Source organism: Rhincodon typus, chromosome 39, assembly GCF_021869965.1.
Source record: "Rhincodon typus isolate 14 chromosome 39, sRhiTyp1.1, whole genome shotgun sequence".
NCBI lineage: Eukaryota > Metazoa > Chordata > Chondrichthyes > Orectolobiformes > Rhincodontidae > Rhincodon > Rhincodon typus.
The window spans coordinates 9737295-9752251 of record NC_063370.1 but is presented as its reverse complement, the minus strand read 5'-3'; the positions used below and the strand labels follow the sequence as shown (position 1 = coordinate 9752251).

At 45.2% G+C, this 14957-nt stretch overlaps 1 protein-coding gene across 2 annotated transcripts in view; it reads left to right on the top strand.

Annotated features, from left to right (window-relative positions):
• sympk (symplekin) overlaps nt 1–13508 on the top strand; it is a 41808-nt gene extending 28300 nt beyond the window's left edge. The window contains exons 18-26 of one of the 2 annotated variants that reach the window (XM_020519140.2): nt 688–796; nt 3032–3132; nt 4181–4271; nt 5127–5231; nt 6708–6895; nt 9200–9376; nt 10297–10386; nt 11175–11846; nt 12205–13508. In XM_020519140.2, the coding sequence (XP_020374729.2) occupies nt 688–796; nt 3032–3132; nt 4181–4271; nt 5127–5231; nt 6708–6895; nt 9200–9376; nt 10297–10386; nt 11175–11846; nt 12205–12510 (1839 nt within the window). In that variant the 3' untranslated portion in view covers nt 12511–13508. Of the gene's footprint in view, nt 1–687; nt 797–3031; nt 3133–4180; nt 4272–5123; nt 5232–6707; nt 6896–9199; nt 9377–10296; nt 10387–11174; nt 11847–12204 lie in introns of both variants that reach the window. The other variant, XM_020519139.2, reaches the window with a different exon arrangement.
• Nucleotides 13509–14957: the final 1449 nt, after the last annotated feature.

Here is a 14957-nt window from a genome sequence, read left to right as displayed (position 1 = left end):
CTATTCACATACTTATCCAAATGTCTTTTAAATGTTGTAACTGAACCCACATCTACCACTTCCTCAGGAAGTTCATTTCACATGCAAACCACCCTTTGTTTTTTAAAAAAAAAAGTTTGCCCCTCATCTTTTTCTTAAAATCTCTCTCCTCTCACCTTAAAAATATGTCCCCAGACTTGAAATCCCCCATCCTAGGGAAAAGACACCTACCATTAGCCCTCTCTATATACCCTTTATGATTTCATAAACTTCTGTAAGGTCACCTCTCAACCTCTTACGTTCCAGTGGAAAAGTCCCAGCCTATCCACCTTTTTTATAATTCAAACCTTCCATACCTGACAGTCCTTCAGTATTGTGTTATGTGTGTCAGTCTAAATTGTGTTCAAGTGTCTGGAGCAGGACTTCAACCCACAACATCTTCATTGGTTAGGAAGCTTTGTGATATTGAGTGGTTGCAGAAAGCTTGATATTCTTTTTACAGGGCAACCTGTTGAATAGCTATCTTGAAGGCAGCTTAGGTCCTTTCCCAAGTTGCTTGATTCCTGCCTATTGGCTCTGCCTCATTTTTTATCCTGTGTTTTGTTGGCAGTTATTACTGTATTTGATGCTGTAATGCAGAAAGAAAAGAGACTCCTGAAGAACGCTTGTCCATGTTTGTGTTGTAACCTTTCTTCCCTGTTGCTTCAGATCCGAGGGATGGGAATGAACTCGCCTGAACTGCTTCTGTTAGTGGAGAACTGTCCAAAAGGAGCAGAAACCCTTGTGACTCGTTGCCTACACATCTTGACAGACAAAGGTAACCTTGGACTGTATCAATTTCATTAGGTTGTCCACATCGTACAATTTCATTTTCTGTCGGGTTTTAACAGTGCAGTAATGCTGCATGAAATACAGCAAGTCCTCACTTAAAGTTATGGTTGCATTCCTGAGAATCATGACTTTAAAGTGAATTGTAGATTTCCATAAGAAGCAATGTTATAGCCACAGTAATCGTATCATAGAGTCATACAGCTTAGAAAAAGGTCCCTTTGACCTGGCTCGTTTGTGCTGATTTTGGGTCTCTTTGAACATTTCTCTCCAGGAAAACAAATGTACAAGTTGAAATACCATACTATGCATGGATTGCACTAGGTATTCCTAGCTGAAATAGCTTGCAAATGGAAGTACATTGTTAAATGTAAAAATAATACAATGTACAGAACATTCACTCTACAGTTATTAAATTGACCAGTTTCCATTTAGTAACTGAAATTCATTGGTGCAGTGGAGAACTACCTGCACTGACCTCCACCTGCCACTAGATGGAGGCCAGGATGACTTTGCCAGTTCAGAATGGAAGTGAGGACCAAGGCAGTGAGAGAGAAAACAGAAGCCAAGGCACATGTGATGGCAGATTGGTCCAGGATTCATTTTGGGGCTGGGAGCAAATGAAAGATGCAGGGTCTGAGAGCAAGGGCAGGAGGCAACACCAGGAGCCAAGGGCAGCAGCAGAAGAAGAAGGATTGAGGGTAAGGGTAGAAGTCCCAGGGGAATGGTCATGGGTGCAGGCAGGCCACAGATCAGGAGGTCTGTATTGAATAATGTTGCAGTGAAATCGGCAATTCAAAATGGATTTTAAACTACTCGGTGTTGAGGGAGTTGATGTTAAGTGGCGGCTTGCTGTATTCCATTTTTTTAAGATCATGGCCAACCCATGCCTAACTCTCTTAGATTTTTGTTGGCCAAAGACATTATCAGTCTCTGGTTTATAATTAACAGTTGGTCTAGTATCAAAAGCCGTTGGCAGAAGGGAATTCCAAATATCTTTGTATGGGGAAAGTGTTTCATAACATCTTTCCTGAAAGACTTGGCTCTAACCTTCTGGTGCAAGCCCTAATCTGACTCTCTATCTGCCATTATCCTGTCAGATTTCCCAGGTACACAGCCCTAGTTTGTGCTGTTGATGAACCAAGCAGAGTTCAGATGAATCTGTGGAAACATTCTGTTCCATCTTTAGTTCTTGAAAGAAGAGGATGTTTTAGTACTTGGGAGATGTGTGTTTTATTTATTGTTTATGCTTAAAATGTGGAAGAACTGTGCCTACCTCTAATCCCTTAAGAGCGCTAAAAACCAACTGTATGTGGTAATAAAGCCACACTTAGGACAGACTTGTCAGGGAGAGGGTTTCCTCTCTGAAGGACATTAGTGAAGTGTTTGGGTCTTCATGATAATTGAGGGGGCTGGTGGTAATGTTAAAGAATCAGTGATCCAGAGACCCAGGCCAATGCTTTGGGGACATAAGTTCAACCCCACCATTGCAGGTGGTGAAATTTGAATTCAATGAAATATCTGGAATTTCGAGAAACTAGTCTAATGGCGTCCATGTGACCATTGCTAATTATCATGATAAACTCTAAAATAAAACACAAACAGAAATTAATGTCAAAAAACGGCAGGTCTGGCAGCATGTACGAGGAGAAAGTAGAATTAACATTTTGAGTCCAGTCACCGGACTCAGTGGTAACTCTGCTTTCTCCCCACAGATGCTGCAATTCCTGGTTTTGTAGCGAAAGCCCATCTAGTTCACTATTGTCCTTGAAGGAAAGAAATCTGCTGTCCTTACCTGGTCTGGCCTATGTGTGACTCCAGACCCACAGAAATGTGTTTGACTCTTAATTCATTACCGCCCAGAGAGCCCACTCAGTTCAGGAACAACTACGGAGAAGCAACAAATGCCAGCCTTGCAAGTGATGCCTGTATCTATAAAAAGAAACAATCTGACAGCTTTCATTTTTGTTTATTATGACCACAGAAAACTAGATTCTCTTTAAATTCTGTTACCAATGAAATTTTGCAGCCTTTAAGTTTTGGCATACTGATTCAATAGTATCTTTGATCCAAGTTCCTTGCCAGTCAACTTACCTGAATGTGAGACAGGATTTTGATGAGGGGCTACTTTGCTTCCCAACATACTTGTTGCCTTCTTCCATCAACTAGAATTCAGAGTTGAGAGGCCTGCATGTTGTCATATAATGATTCTGTATAATTCCAGTTCCTCCATCACCTGAGCTAGTAAAACGAGTTCGCGATCTCTACCACAAGAGAGTCCCAGATGTCCGCTTCCTGATCCCGGTGCTTAATGGCCTCGAGAAGGTAATGAATCAAGCCAGTGTAAAATAACTGCTTCTGATGTTGTCCTTGTGGTGGTAGGCAGTAGTGTTGAGTAGAGAGGGGATGGTTTCCATCCTGTCCCTAATGGGGTAGAGTCAGGGGGTACGAGATGTTTTGTTGGGGTGAGAAGAGAAATCCTGCCAATGGTGGGATAGTGGGATTTGACTGGCTGGGAGGGTTTCCAAACTTGACACAGTGCGAGGGAATGGATGGTTTTTGTTGGATGCCAGGTGAGACTTCTTTCCCTGACTCTGTGACAGGCTGCTGATCTCTCCCAGCTGGTTCATGATGGGTGGAGAATAATGCCAACAGCACAGGTTCAATCCCCTGGTTTGGCTGAGGTTTTTTGGGGCCTCCCTCCTTGCTGTGTCCTCCAGGGATCTAATGGCTCAAGTTGGGCGATGAGTGTTCTTCGGTTAATGAGGATACTGCATGAAAAACAGAGACACTGGGACGGAGGGAGCTGTCGAACGCTTGGTAGTGGTGTCTCCTTATTCTTGATTTGTTCTGCTCGCTGCTTCTTAAATGTGTGGGCCTCATGGAGATTATTATGGTTTTTGTTGACCTCTTTTCCCAGCCTCTCTAATTTTCTCACCCTCATCGCCTTTCTCCAACCAGACTCGGCATGGTCAGCAGATTGATGTCTGTGACAGTCTCACTGTGTGAATCTACTCTTAAGCATCTGTCAGACAGGAGGCATTGAGTACTGATCAGAGATAGGAGGCCTATGTGGTATCACCAGACTATGACAGGGACAGTGCTGCTGCTCTCCAGCTGCGAGTAACAAACTGCGTGCATTGTGGCCTGGAACCTCCTGAGTTTATATGATGAGGCACCACACTGCATGACGTATCTAACCACTAAACCTTTAAACAGAGGCTGAAGCAAATCCAGCCCTTACCCGTCAACCAAAGGAAAGTTCCCTCTTTATCAAAAGGGAGCAGCAGGACTGGAGTGTAAAGTTTGTATAGTGTGGTCTTGAAGAATGTTTTTAGATAATTTGTATCCCTGCACTGGCTGTCTTCCACAGAAAGAAGTAACCCAGGCACTGCCCAAATTGATTAAACTCAATCCCATTGTGGTGAAGGAGGTTTTTAACCGGCTACTGGGGACCACACACGGTGAGACATGCTGTCATTTACACTGGGGCAGGGAGGGAGGGTGGAATCTGTGCAACAATGGAAATTATACCGGAGGGGACTTGTATCAGTCAGGAATGTTACTGTGGGCGAAAGGTTATCAGAGAATAACCTGTCTCAGAAACGTTCCTTTTTCAGTCGCGTGGCTGTGCCTGAAAGTTGGAATGTAAGTAAGAGCAGGCGTAGGCCATTCAGCCCTTCGAGTCAGCTCTATCACCCAACTAGATCATGGCAGATCTACCTTAGCACCATTTTCCCACACTACCCCATATCCCTTGATATCTAGACATCAATTGACCTCTGCTTGAATGGCCTGAGCTTTCACACTTTCCTGGGGTAGAAAATTTCAAAGATTTACCACTTCCGGGTGAAGAAATGGCTCCTCAAATCAGTCTGTTATCCTATTATTGTCACCCCCTAGTTCTAGACATTCCCCCTCACTGGACAAAAAACGTCTACTTTGTTGAGACCTATAAGAATTTTGTATGTGTCGATGATGTTACTTCTCGTTTTATAAGCTGTAGAGAATTTTTAGGTCCTGTCTCCTAAATCTCTACTCATCGGATAATTCTGTCCCAGGAATTGGTCTGGTGAACCCAAGTCTGGAATATTACAGTGTCTCCTTCCCAGTACTACTGCGTGATATTAACTTTGCAGGGGGCTGGAGGGGATTGGACAGTAATTTCACCCTGTAAAGTATTGAGGGTCTGCAGGAAAGGAAATAATATTTTATTTCGTGACAGTGGGATGTAACTGAGGAAGCGATTTGGTTCTTGTTTTATTATTTTACAAATATTGCGCACTCATTGTGAAATAATTGGTTTCATTTCTCAGTAGGTGAAGGTGTGTCAGCGGCAATTTCACCTCTGACTCCAGGTGACCTGCTGATAGCCCTGCACAACATTGACTCCACCAAATGTGACATGAAGTCCATAATTAAAGGTAATCGATATTTACAAATTTCCCTTTACTTCCCCCTCTATCACCCACTGACTGCACAGCCCCAGGAAAGAACTCGGGACCTTTACAAACTATTCAGGCTGGATGTTGTTATAATTGATAAAGTTAAATCAGAGGGGTGTTGGGTAAGTGACAACATGCTTGGCTTTTCAAAGTCTGAGAGTTGTAGGAAGAGAGATCCCGAGGGGAGATCTTTCTGTCTGTTCTTTGGGATGAGGCTGTTGCTGGCAAGGCCTCTGTTTGTTGCCCATCCCATCACTCCATCAGAAACTGAGTTTAACTAAAATCTGGTCAGCAGTAAAAGACATGACCATGAAAGCTGCTGGTTTGTTGTTTCCTATTCTTGTGGGGCATTTGTTGCCCATCCTCAGTTAGCCTTGAACTAAATGGTTTGCTGGGCCGTTACAGGGGGAGAGGGCAGTTCACATTCAACCACATTGCGGTGGGCCTGGAGAGATACACAGACCAGACCAGGTCAGGTTGTCAGATTTTTCTTCCCTAAAAGTCATGAGTGAACTGGATGTCTTTTGTTTTACAAATGATGGTTGTTTTGTGGCCACCGTAGCAGATTTATTTATTGATTCATTGAATATAAATTCGACCAGCTGCCAAGATTCGATATGAACCCTTTAGCCTGGAACTCTCCTTTTACTAGACCAGTGACATTACTGTTTCTCCTAATTTTAAATTTACAGAATGGCCTGCCATGTCTTCACTTAATGTTTCAAGGCATTCCAATGAGTTGGAATGTTGGAGGCTGAGGGGTGTCCTTATAGAGGTTTATAAAATCATGAGGGATATGGGTAGGGTAAATAGCCAAGGTCTTTTTCCTAGGGTAGGGGAGTCTAAAACTAGAGGGCATGGCTTAAGGTGAGAGTTGAAAGATTTAAAAGGGACCTAAGGGAAGACTTCTTCCATGCCCCTTAGAGGCCTGGAAAAGTTGGTGGTGCATATATAGAATGAGCTGCCAGAGGAAGTAGTGGAGGCTGGTACAATTACAACATTTAAAAGGCACCTGGATGGGTACATGAATAGGAAGAGTTTAGAGGGATATAGGCCAAATGCTGGCAAGTGGGACTAGTTCAGTTTGGGAAACTTCATTAGCATGGACAAGTTGGCCCGAAAGGTCTGTTTCTGTGCTGTACGACTATGACTTTGAGTTAGTTACAGAGATAAATATGGTGGCAGTGACTTCAGTGGCCTGGGCCTTAAGTTGATGAATTTCATCCTAAGATCCCTCTGCCTTTTTACACCTTTTAAGATGCTTCTAAAATCTGTATTTTTAATCAAGTGTTATTTTGCCTATCTTAAATCCCCTCGTGGGTGCAGTGTGGAATTTTGTAAAGCACTTTGGGATGTTTTGCTGTGTTAAAGGGTGTTATATAAATGCACATTGTTAAAACTTAGTTTTGGAATTCATTTGCGTGGTTTGATGTTTTAAAACTTTCTTCCTTAAAGCTACGAACCTGTGCTTCGCAGAGAGGAATGTATACACATCGGAGGTTCTTGCTGTTGTGATGCAGCAGCTGATGGAACAGAGCCCACTCCCCATGTTGCTGATGCGGACTGTCATTCAGTCGCTGACAATGTACCCCCGCCTTGGGGGTTTTGTCATGAACATCCTGTCTCGGCTGATAATGAAACAGGTAAGAAAAAGACAGGGAAGGTGTGGCAGATGATGCCAAACAAGCGTTAACGTCAACCAATGCAAATGACAGCAAACTGAATGTATTTAGCGAGAGCCTTAATAAACTACAGCAATGAACTCATGGCCAAAACCACAACGGAGTCTCCTGCTAAAAGCAGGATTGCTTCCAGTAAAATGGAGCGAATAGTCGGTACTATGTGGTGAGATTAAGGAGTCTGGGTCTATGTTCTCTAGGTTAGAAGTCACACAACACCGGATTATATTCCAAAAGGTTTATTTGAAATCACAAGCTTTCAGAGTGCTGCAATGCAAAGGTGTGAGATTACAGGAAGGTAATGTCTAAGCTTTACCTGGTGCCTGCTAATTAGAACTTTTCAAAAGTTGTAGTCAGTTTGGATCATGTAAGCAGTGACAGCCATGTTTTAGTCCAGCAATGTTCATTTTATAATCAATCTGGAAAGTATAGCTTTTAAAACCATTCAAGACTCTGGTGTTTTGGACCTGACACATGCACACAATTCTCACAGGATGTGACGGGGTATGTGCAAGAAGGACTGACTGGTGGGTCTTGAACCAGGTCACACTGTCTCCGATTAAGAGGTGGACCATTTAGGACTGAAAGGAGAAGGAATTTCTTCAGGCAGAGGGTGCTGAATCTTTAGAATTCTCCAGAAAGATATGGAGAAATACTTCCTGAAATGGGTCATGATGGCCTGTGGGATTGTTATCTGAAATTTTGTGGTTGAGAGTGCCACTCTAAGCAGCAATGGCTGTTGTGGATCTCTGACCAGTGCTAACAGCTGTGTGGGCCCCTTTAAATCATCTTGGTTTTTAAAAAGATAATGGGCATCTTGCTCGTATGTAGGTGAAGGGGTAAGAGACTCATGACCGTGATGGATCGGGGAGGTATGTGAAACCGTGTGACAGTGTTTGTTGAGAGGGTAGCCGAGGGGCTGAGAGAGCAGGGGAGCAGGGGAGAGGGGGAAAGCATTTGGCACTGAGTTCAAGCTCCACAAAGCAGCCATTGCTGCCTTGCAACACATGTGCCTAATCAACCTTTTGACTGACGGCCGTACTTGGGTTAGCGACCACACTTGGGAAGCCCTGATCCCAGATCCTAATCTTGGGGGAATCTCCCTGCCTCAACTAATACAAGCAAGTAACTCATATGCCCCATTAACAATCTTATCTACCTGTCCTGCTGACTTTAAAGATCTGTAGATATGCACAGACAACTCCGTCTCAAGCTTTATACTTCCGAGGGTCCCACCATTTTATGTGTACTCCCTTCCCAATTTAGTCCTTCCAAAGTGCATCACCTTATATTTTTCAGAATTAAATTCCATTTGTCACTGTTCACATGTCAGTGCATCTGACCAGCCTATCTATCTATCTTGTAGTCTAAGGCTTTCCTCCTCCACTCTTTACCACATCATCTTGTCATCTTACAGATCACATCTCCTACATTCACTTCTAGATCATTAATGTACAATTCTGATTAATTCTGTCCCTCAGAATTTTTTCTAATAGTTTCCCTACCCCTATCTCTATATATGCAGATGTTTATTGGTTCAGCCTTAGATTATAATGGCCGACCAGTATTTTTACCACCATTTCAAAGATGAAGTTCTTCCTGAACTGCTGTCGGTGTAGTGAAGTTACACTCATCATCCTTTTGAGGTAGCACGCTCCAGGTGTCTGGAGTTGAACAATGAAGGGCCTGCAATATATTTCCGAGTTAGAATGGTGTGACATCTGAATAGGAATCGTCAGTGAGACCCAGCTTGGGGGACTGATCAGGTAGTTCTCTCTGCTTTCTTCTCTGGAATCTTGTTTGAAGATTACCTGGAAAAGTGTAATAGCTCAAAATAAAGAGTGCTTTACTTCCGTCGATCTAGCCCGTTTGGTAACCACTTGAGTACCATTTGAGGAACCGAGGGAGATGGACATCCTTTGTATTCTACTTCTGTTTGCAGTGTTTGATGGTTGAGTGGGAATGATACTCTGCATGTAACATGATTTCGGTTGATGGCAGAGGAGATCTTGCAGTGCAGTGGGTCCTGGCCCTCCCTCTTGGCCAGTAGCTCTGAGTTCCAGACACACTCCAGGGCATGTTGACCACAAGAAGTGTTCACGATACAGTTCAGCAGGCTGGTAATTAGCCTGGGAGTCCATCCGCAGAGAGGGAACTGACTGAAATCTCAGCAATACAGTTGGTGAACTGTGATTCTGGTGGTCATGGTGCTGCTTCTTGGCGGACTGCTGTTGCATAATGAATTTGCTCTTGATTGTGCTGCTGCAGGTTTGGAAATACCCCAAAGTCTGGGAAGGCTTCATTAAGTGCTGCCAGCGAACGAAACCTCAGTCCTTCCAAGTGCTACTGCAACTCCCACCTGCTCAACTCGCCAACGTTTTCGAGAAGTGCCCGGAGCTTCGTGAGCCACTCTTGACACACGTGCGCTCTTTCACACCGCACCAGGTATGTAGAAACTACTTTCCTACTATCGGAAAGATTTTAAAGTGCATCCTTCCCCAATTGCACTCCCACCCCCAATCCCACCAAAGTAGTCACCGTTGTACCTAAATGTTCAGAGTTTCCTTGTTCATTTGACAGCAGGATTGGTGCCATCCTGTACTGCCAATGTAAGTTCATAAAGCCATTACAGCACAGGATGAGGCCATTTGGCCCATTGTTGGCACTGTAGAGCAATCTGTTCTGTTTCCCACAGCTGTAACCCTATAACCCTGCAAGTTTTATTTCCCTCGAGTTTCTCTTTGAAATTATTGATTATCTCCACTTCCTCCACCCTTGTGAAGACCCTGTTCCAGGTCATTACCACTTGCTATGAAAGCAAGTTCTTCCTCAGATCCCTCTGCACCTTCAATCCAAAACCTTGAATCCATATCCCCATGTTCTTGTAGCATCAGCTGATGGGAACTGGTTTCTTTGTCCACCTTATCTAATCCTGTAGTCATGTTCACCTCTATCAATTCTTTCATCAGCTTCCTTTATCTCACAGCTTATCTAATCGTGTAGCTAATCTGAAGTTGAAAGATAGTTGCAGTGATGGTGAGCATGAAACCATTATTCATTGTTCTAAACAGCTACCCAGTTCCGTAAGGCTCTTTAGGGAAGGAAATCTGCCATCCTTACCCAGTCTGGCCTACGTGTGACTCCAGATCTACAGCAGTAGGGTTAGCTCTCAATTGTCCTTTAAAAGCCAGTTAGTTTAAGGGGATGAGCAACAAATGCTGACCTTGCCAGCAAAGCCCACATGCCATGAAAGAACTAAATTTAATTAAACCGGTCAGGTGCAGAGTCATGCGGTTGAATGGTTACTTAAGTTCTGCTGTCAGGCACAACGCATCCCACTAATTTTATGTCAATTTAATTTGCAGCAAAATCACATTCCGAAGTCAATAATGACTGTGCTGGAGGCCAACTTGAAGCCAGATGTGGAGGCTGTGGAGCCAAAGCCAGCGGGTGAGGTAGGTGCTGTACATTATTTCTTGGCCATGAACTCCCTGAAATAGTTAACTGAAAACAGAGGTTATAATCCTGTCTCTGCGAGGTCCTATGATTTACAATCTACTAAGTGATGTTACTTAAACCATGCTGTATTTTATCAGTTTTCCAAAGTTTTGTAAGAGCTGGAAAGCATTATTTGTACAAGTATAATTTGAGTGTAATTTGTGGGTTCTTTGAGGGACTACTGTAAAGGTGGGCTGAACAGAGAGCTGGTTGTTCAAAATCTACCTTCGCTGACCCACATGACACAACCTCCACCATGAATTGGGCAAGAAAGCAGGTCCAGAATTGGCCCCAACCAGAACAGGGATCGAACCTTATATTACTGGCACCACACCAGCCATCCAACTAACTGGCCCTCATCTGATGTTTAATTTTTAGGGTGTCACGATGGCTCAGTGGCTAGCACCCTTGGGTGACTCTGTGTGGAGTTTGCACATTCTTCTCGTGTCTGCGTGGGTTTCTCCCAGGTGCTCTGGTTTCCTCCCACAGCCCAAAGACAAGCAGGCTAGGACAATTAGCCATGGGAAATGTAGGGATAGGGTAGGGCGTGGGTCTGGGTGGGATGCTTTTCAAAGGGTCAGTCTGAACTTGATAGGCCGAATGACCTGGTCCCACACTGTAGGGTTTTTATGATTCTATTGTGGGCCGGTGATAGAAAATAAAGCCATAAAGTTTGCCAGATTCATTTAAAATCCAATTAGTTTGTTGATTTCCTGATCTGGAGTTGTTACTTGCTGTGTTACAGGAGGAAGTGCAGCATCTGACCATTGCACATGCCCAAAAGGATCTGATCACCATGCGGCTGGCACAAGAGAAAGCTTTGAAGAGAAAATTGGAGGAAGAGCAGAAACTCAAGCAGCAGCAACTGGCTGCCCAGTTACACCCACTGCAGACCACCCTGGCCCCTCCAAGCCTAACTGCCCTGACCCCTGCCCCTGTAATTCAGACTGCTCCTGCTCCTCCTCCTCAGAATCAGATTACCCCCGCCCCCTCCCCCTCGATCCAGTCTGTCCCGGCCCCTCCGAACCTGATAGTCCCGGCTCCCCCAGTCCAGACCACTGCTGCACCTCCGAGCCTGATTACCCCGGCCCCTCCCAGCTTGATCGCCCCGTCCCCCGCAGTCAAAACCATCCCAGCTCCTCCTAGTCTGATCGCCCCAGGCCCTTCTAGCCAGGCAGCCTCCAAGTCCCCCACCCAGGCTGGATTGGCAGCACCCAGTCAGGCAGTCCCAAGCCAAGTGACCACAGCAGTAATGTTGGCACCAAAGGACGAGCCAATGGAAACCAACAGCAGTGTTTCTGACACGACTGTTAACAGAGAGACCGAGAATCCGACAATCATCATCGATGTGAAGGAAGAGGAGGAGGGGCCGATGGCTTTGGATGAGACGTCCCATGGGATGGTTGTCATGGATACTGTACGTAAAGGACATGTTGCAGCAATTTAAGTTCAAGCCTATACTTGTGCTGTGAGATAGGCAGGCAATGTGGTGCAACTTAATTCTTGTTGAAGGGGCTATTTAAATCTCATCCGGAGGGAATATTGCATCCCGTCCTTGCTGCCACAGTCTATTCCCAGGCAACTTTTAACACAAATGTTTTGGATACATCCCATGCCACGGGGTAGGGGGTTGCTCCTGGATAATGTGTGAACTGTTCTACTGACAGATGGGAGAGGGTGCACCAATGGGTGATGCCGATTTTCGTGAGGGGTTGGGGTTGTTGGTGCTGACTGTTGCAACTAGGTAACTGGTGCTCTTTTTGCTTACAAAACAGGACTCGGCCCCTAGGGAGCACAACGGTCAGCAACCAGTCCTCCACCAAGTGGGACATTTGGTAGCACGGGACCACGGGGACGTCACGGAGCAGGTGATCCTCGTCCGGGATGAGCCAATGCCGGCGGAGAAGCCGGCGCCCACCGGCGAGCCGGCTAACCCACCGGAGGAACCGATGGAGCAAGGAACGGAGGGTGGGGTGTCTGAGGAAAAAGTTGGTGAAAGCGCAGAGAAGGAGCAGGCCGTAGTCAATGACACACAGCAACCCGTCACCAAACGCAAATCTGCTTTGAGGAAAAGCAGCTAAAGAAATGCGACCAGAGATTTCAGCCATTAGTGTTTGTAAAGTTGCCTCGTCCTGGCTGTCTCATGGATAGCGTTCAAGTACTGGCTGAAAGGGACAAACAGAAACCGTGCACTTCAAGGGAAAGTGCAGTCTTGCCTGCTGTTTCCTTTTCTCCTTGGCTTCAATTAATGCAAGGATCCAATTTAAGTTGTTTTTTTTTTTTCAAAACCCAGGAAGGTCCGACTGACTGTAATGAAGTCAGTCTTCTTAGGGTGTTGGTTGAGGGAGAATTATCTTCTGGTCCTGTTCTTGTACGGATAGTGACCAGAGATTGTTCACATCAGCCGGATGTGTCAACAGTGCAGCTCTTGTGCCCCCCTTTACTGCTCCTGGGGTATCACTTCCAGTTATGGGTTTGAGTCCTTCAGAAAGAACTTTGAACTGCAACCCTTTGACTGCTAACTCCTGATGCCCCTCAAAGGTGACAAGCCTGTTTGAGAGCACAGGCCCATTTTGAAACATTTGACTTGACTTCTGTTCCCAGGGGACTGTTATCGACTTGATGTGGGCCTTTGGGCTGATTCTTGGTGAATGTCCACTGGGTGTAGAATGAGAGGCCACGTCTGATCCTTGCTGAACTTGAAGTCGGGACTGTGTCTAGATTGAGCATGCATAGCAGCTTCTCCTGCTTTCCTGCTGTTGTACTGCAGGGTCGTTTTGTCCTCTGTATTCAGCTGCTCTCTGGATCTCAAGAAATTTGTTGTGCACTCATAACCAGTTTAGTTCAGACCTGTTTTAGTATGACCCTAAAAGGCCCAAGAATGGCCTAGGCTCTTTCCTTTAAAACTGTTGTGAAAATATTGTCTGTTTTATATTTAAAAATAAAAAGCTAGAGTAAATGTGGCTGTTTTGAGTTTAACTTTGTGTTCAAGCTGGGTCTAGTGTGTAGGCTAACTTTACACCTGAAACTTCAAGAATGTGAAACAAATAAAAGACTGGAGTCGGTTAGAATTTTAAAATGGAAGTGTGTCTTTATTTGAACATGGGAAAATATGCAGTCTGTATGTATGAGGGCCTGTATGTCAGACTGATACTGGATTCCTGGTCAAATTGCATAAATCAACTGTGCATCACCCTTGCTCTCTTTATCTCTCTGAAGGGTCTAGGCCCGAAACGTCAGCCTTCCTGCTCCTATGATGCTGCTTGGCCTGCTGTGTTCATCCAGCTCTACACCTTGTTATCTCAGATTCTCCAGCATCTGCAGTTCCTACTATCTCTTTATCCCTGTTTGCTTGCATCTCCTGGGTCTATTCCCATCATTCTTGCTGTGACACTTCATGACCACCACACTGTGGAGTCATGCTGCTCTCTTTGCTACCCCCAGGCCATCCTATTCCAGGGTCTTGCTTTTTGTTTGTCACCTCCCTCAATTCCAGGACTCTGCAACCTGTCACCACTCTTCACCCTGGCCAGCATCACAAACAAGGTCTTGCCTGTTCTCTTCTGTCTTCCACTTCTTCCTCTCCGTCTCCACTAAGTGCAAAATTTTAAAAGTTGTGGAATGTTTGAAATCACCTATTAAACTATGTAGCTGTTTTAATAAAACGCAAAATTAATTCAATAAATAGGTGAGTAAAGACTGGCAGCGTTCCAAGTTGTTTTTGGCCAGTCCTTGTTTAGGAGTGTCACAATTGATCATGGCGCTCTAGGCTAGGATGAGGTAAAAACCAATCACGGTTCCTGCTCCTATGAAGTGCTATACAAATAGATTGTGTTCAGCCTTGTTGATCTATGCTGTCAAAAGTCGTGACATACCCTGTCTTGCTTCAGTGCAAGATACAGCTGAGACTTGTTGATCTACTCCGGGATGTGTACTCGGCTGAATGATTGTAGATTAATTGCTTACACTCTGAAAAGAAAAATGATGGCATTTAACCTTTGGTGCACGGTAAATTCTTTCTGGTGCTAGACACCACTTCAGGCTTTTGGATGCGATTGTTTCAGCACCCAACTTTTGAACTCCCCTTAGCATTCTGCCTTTTAAAAGGCTTTCTAATATGTTAGAGTCATGCAACACAGAAACAGAGCCTTCAGATACCATGGGGGTCGCCCTATGTACCTTTCCCCATTAAATTTGTATGTACCTTTCCCCATTAAATCTGACCAACTTCCCACCACCGTATCCACCTCCCCATTCATTCATTCCCAGGCGGAGGGGGATGACGTGACCCACGTTCCGGCGTCTTGACGTTCAACGACGCGCGACCGCGTTGTTTGTTGCCTAGCAACCGTCACACGGGAGACAGCGGCCCAGCCTGAGGAGAACGAGCGGGCAGGGAAATGGAGGGGGGACAGTGAGAGTTAGTGGGGAGGGCGGCGAGAGTGAGTGAGTTAGTTGGGGGGGGGGGGGGGGGGGGGAAGGGGGGGGGGGAGGGGGTGGGGGGGGGGGGGAAGGGGGGGGGGGGGGG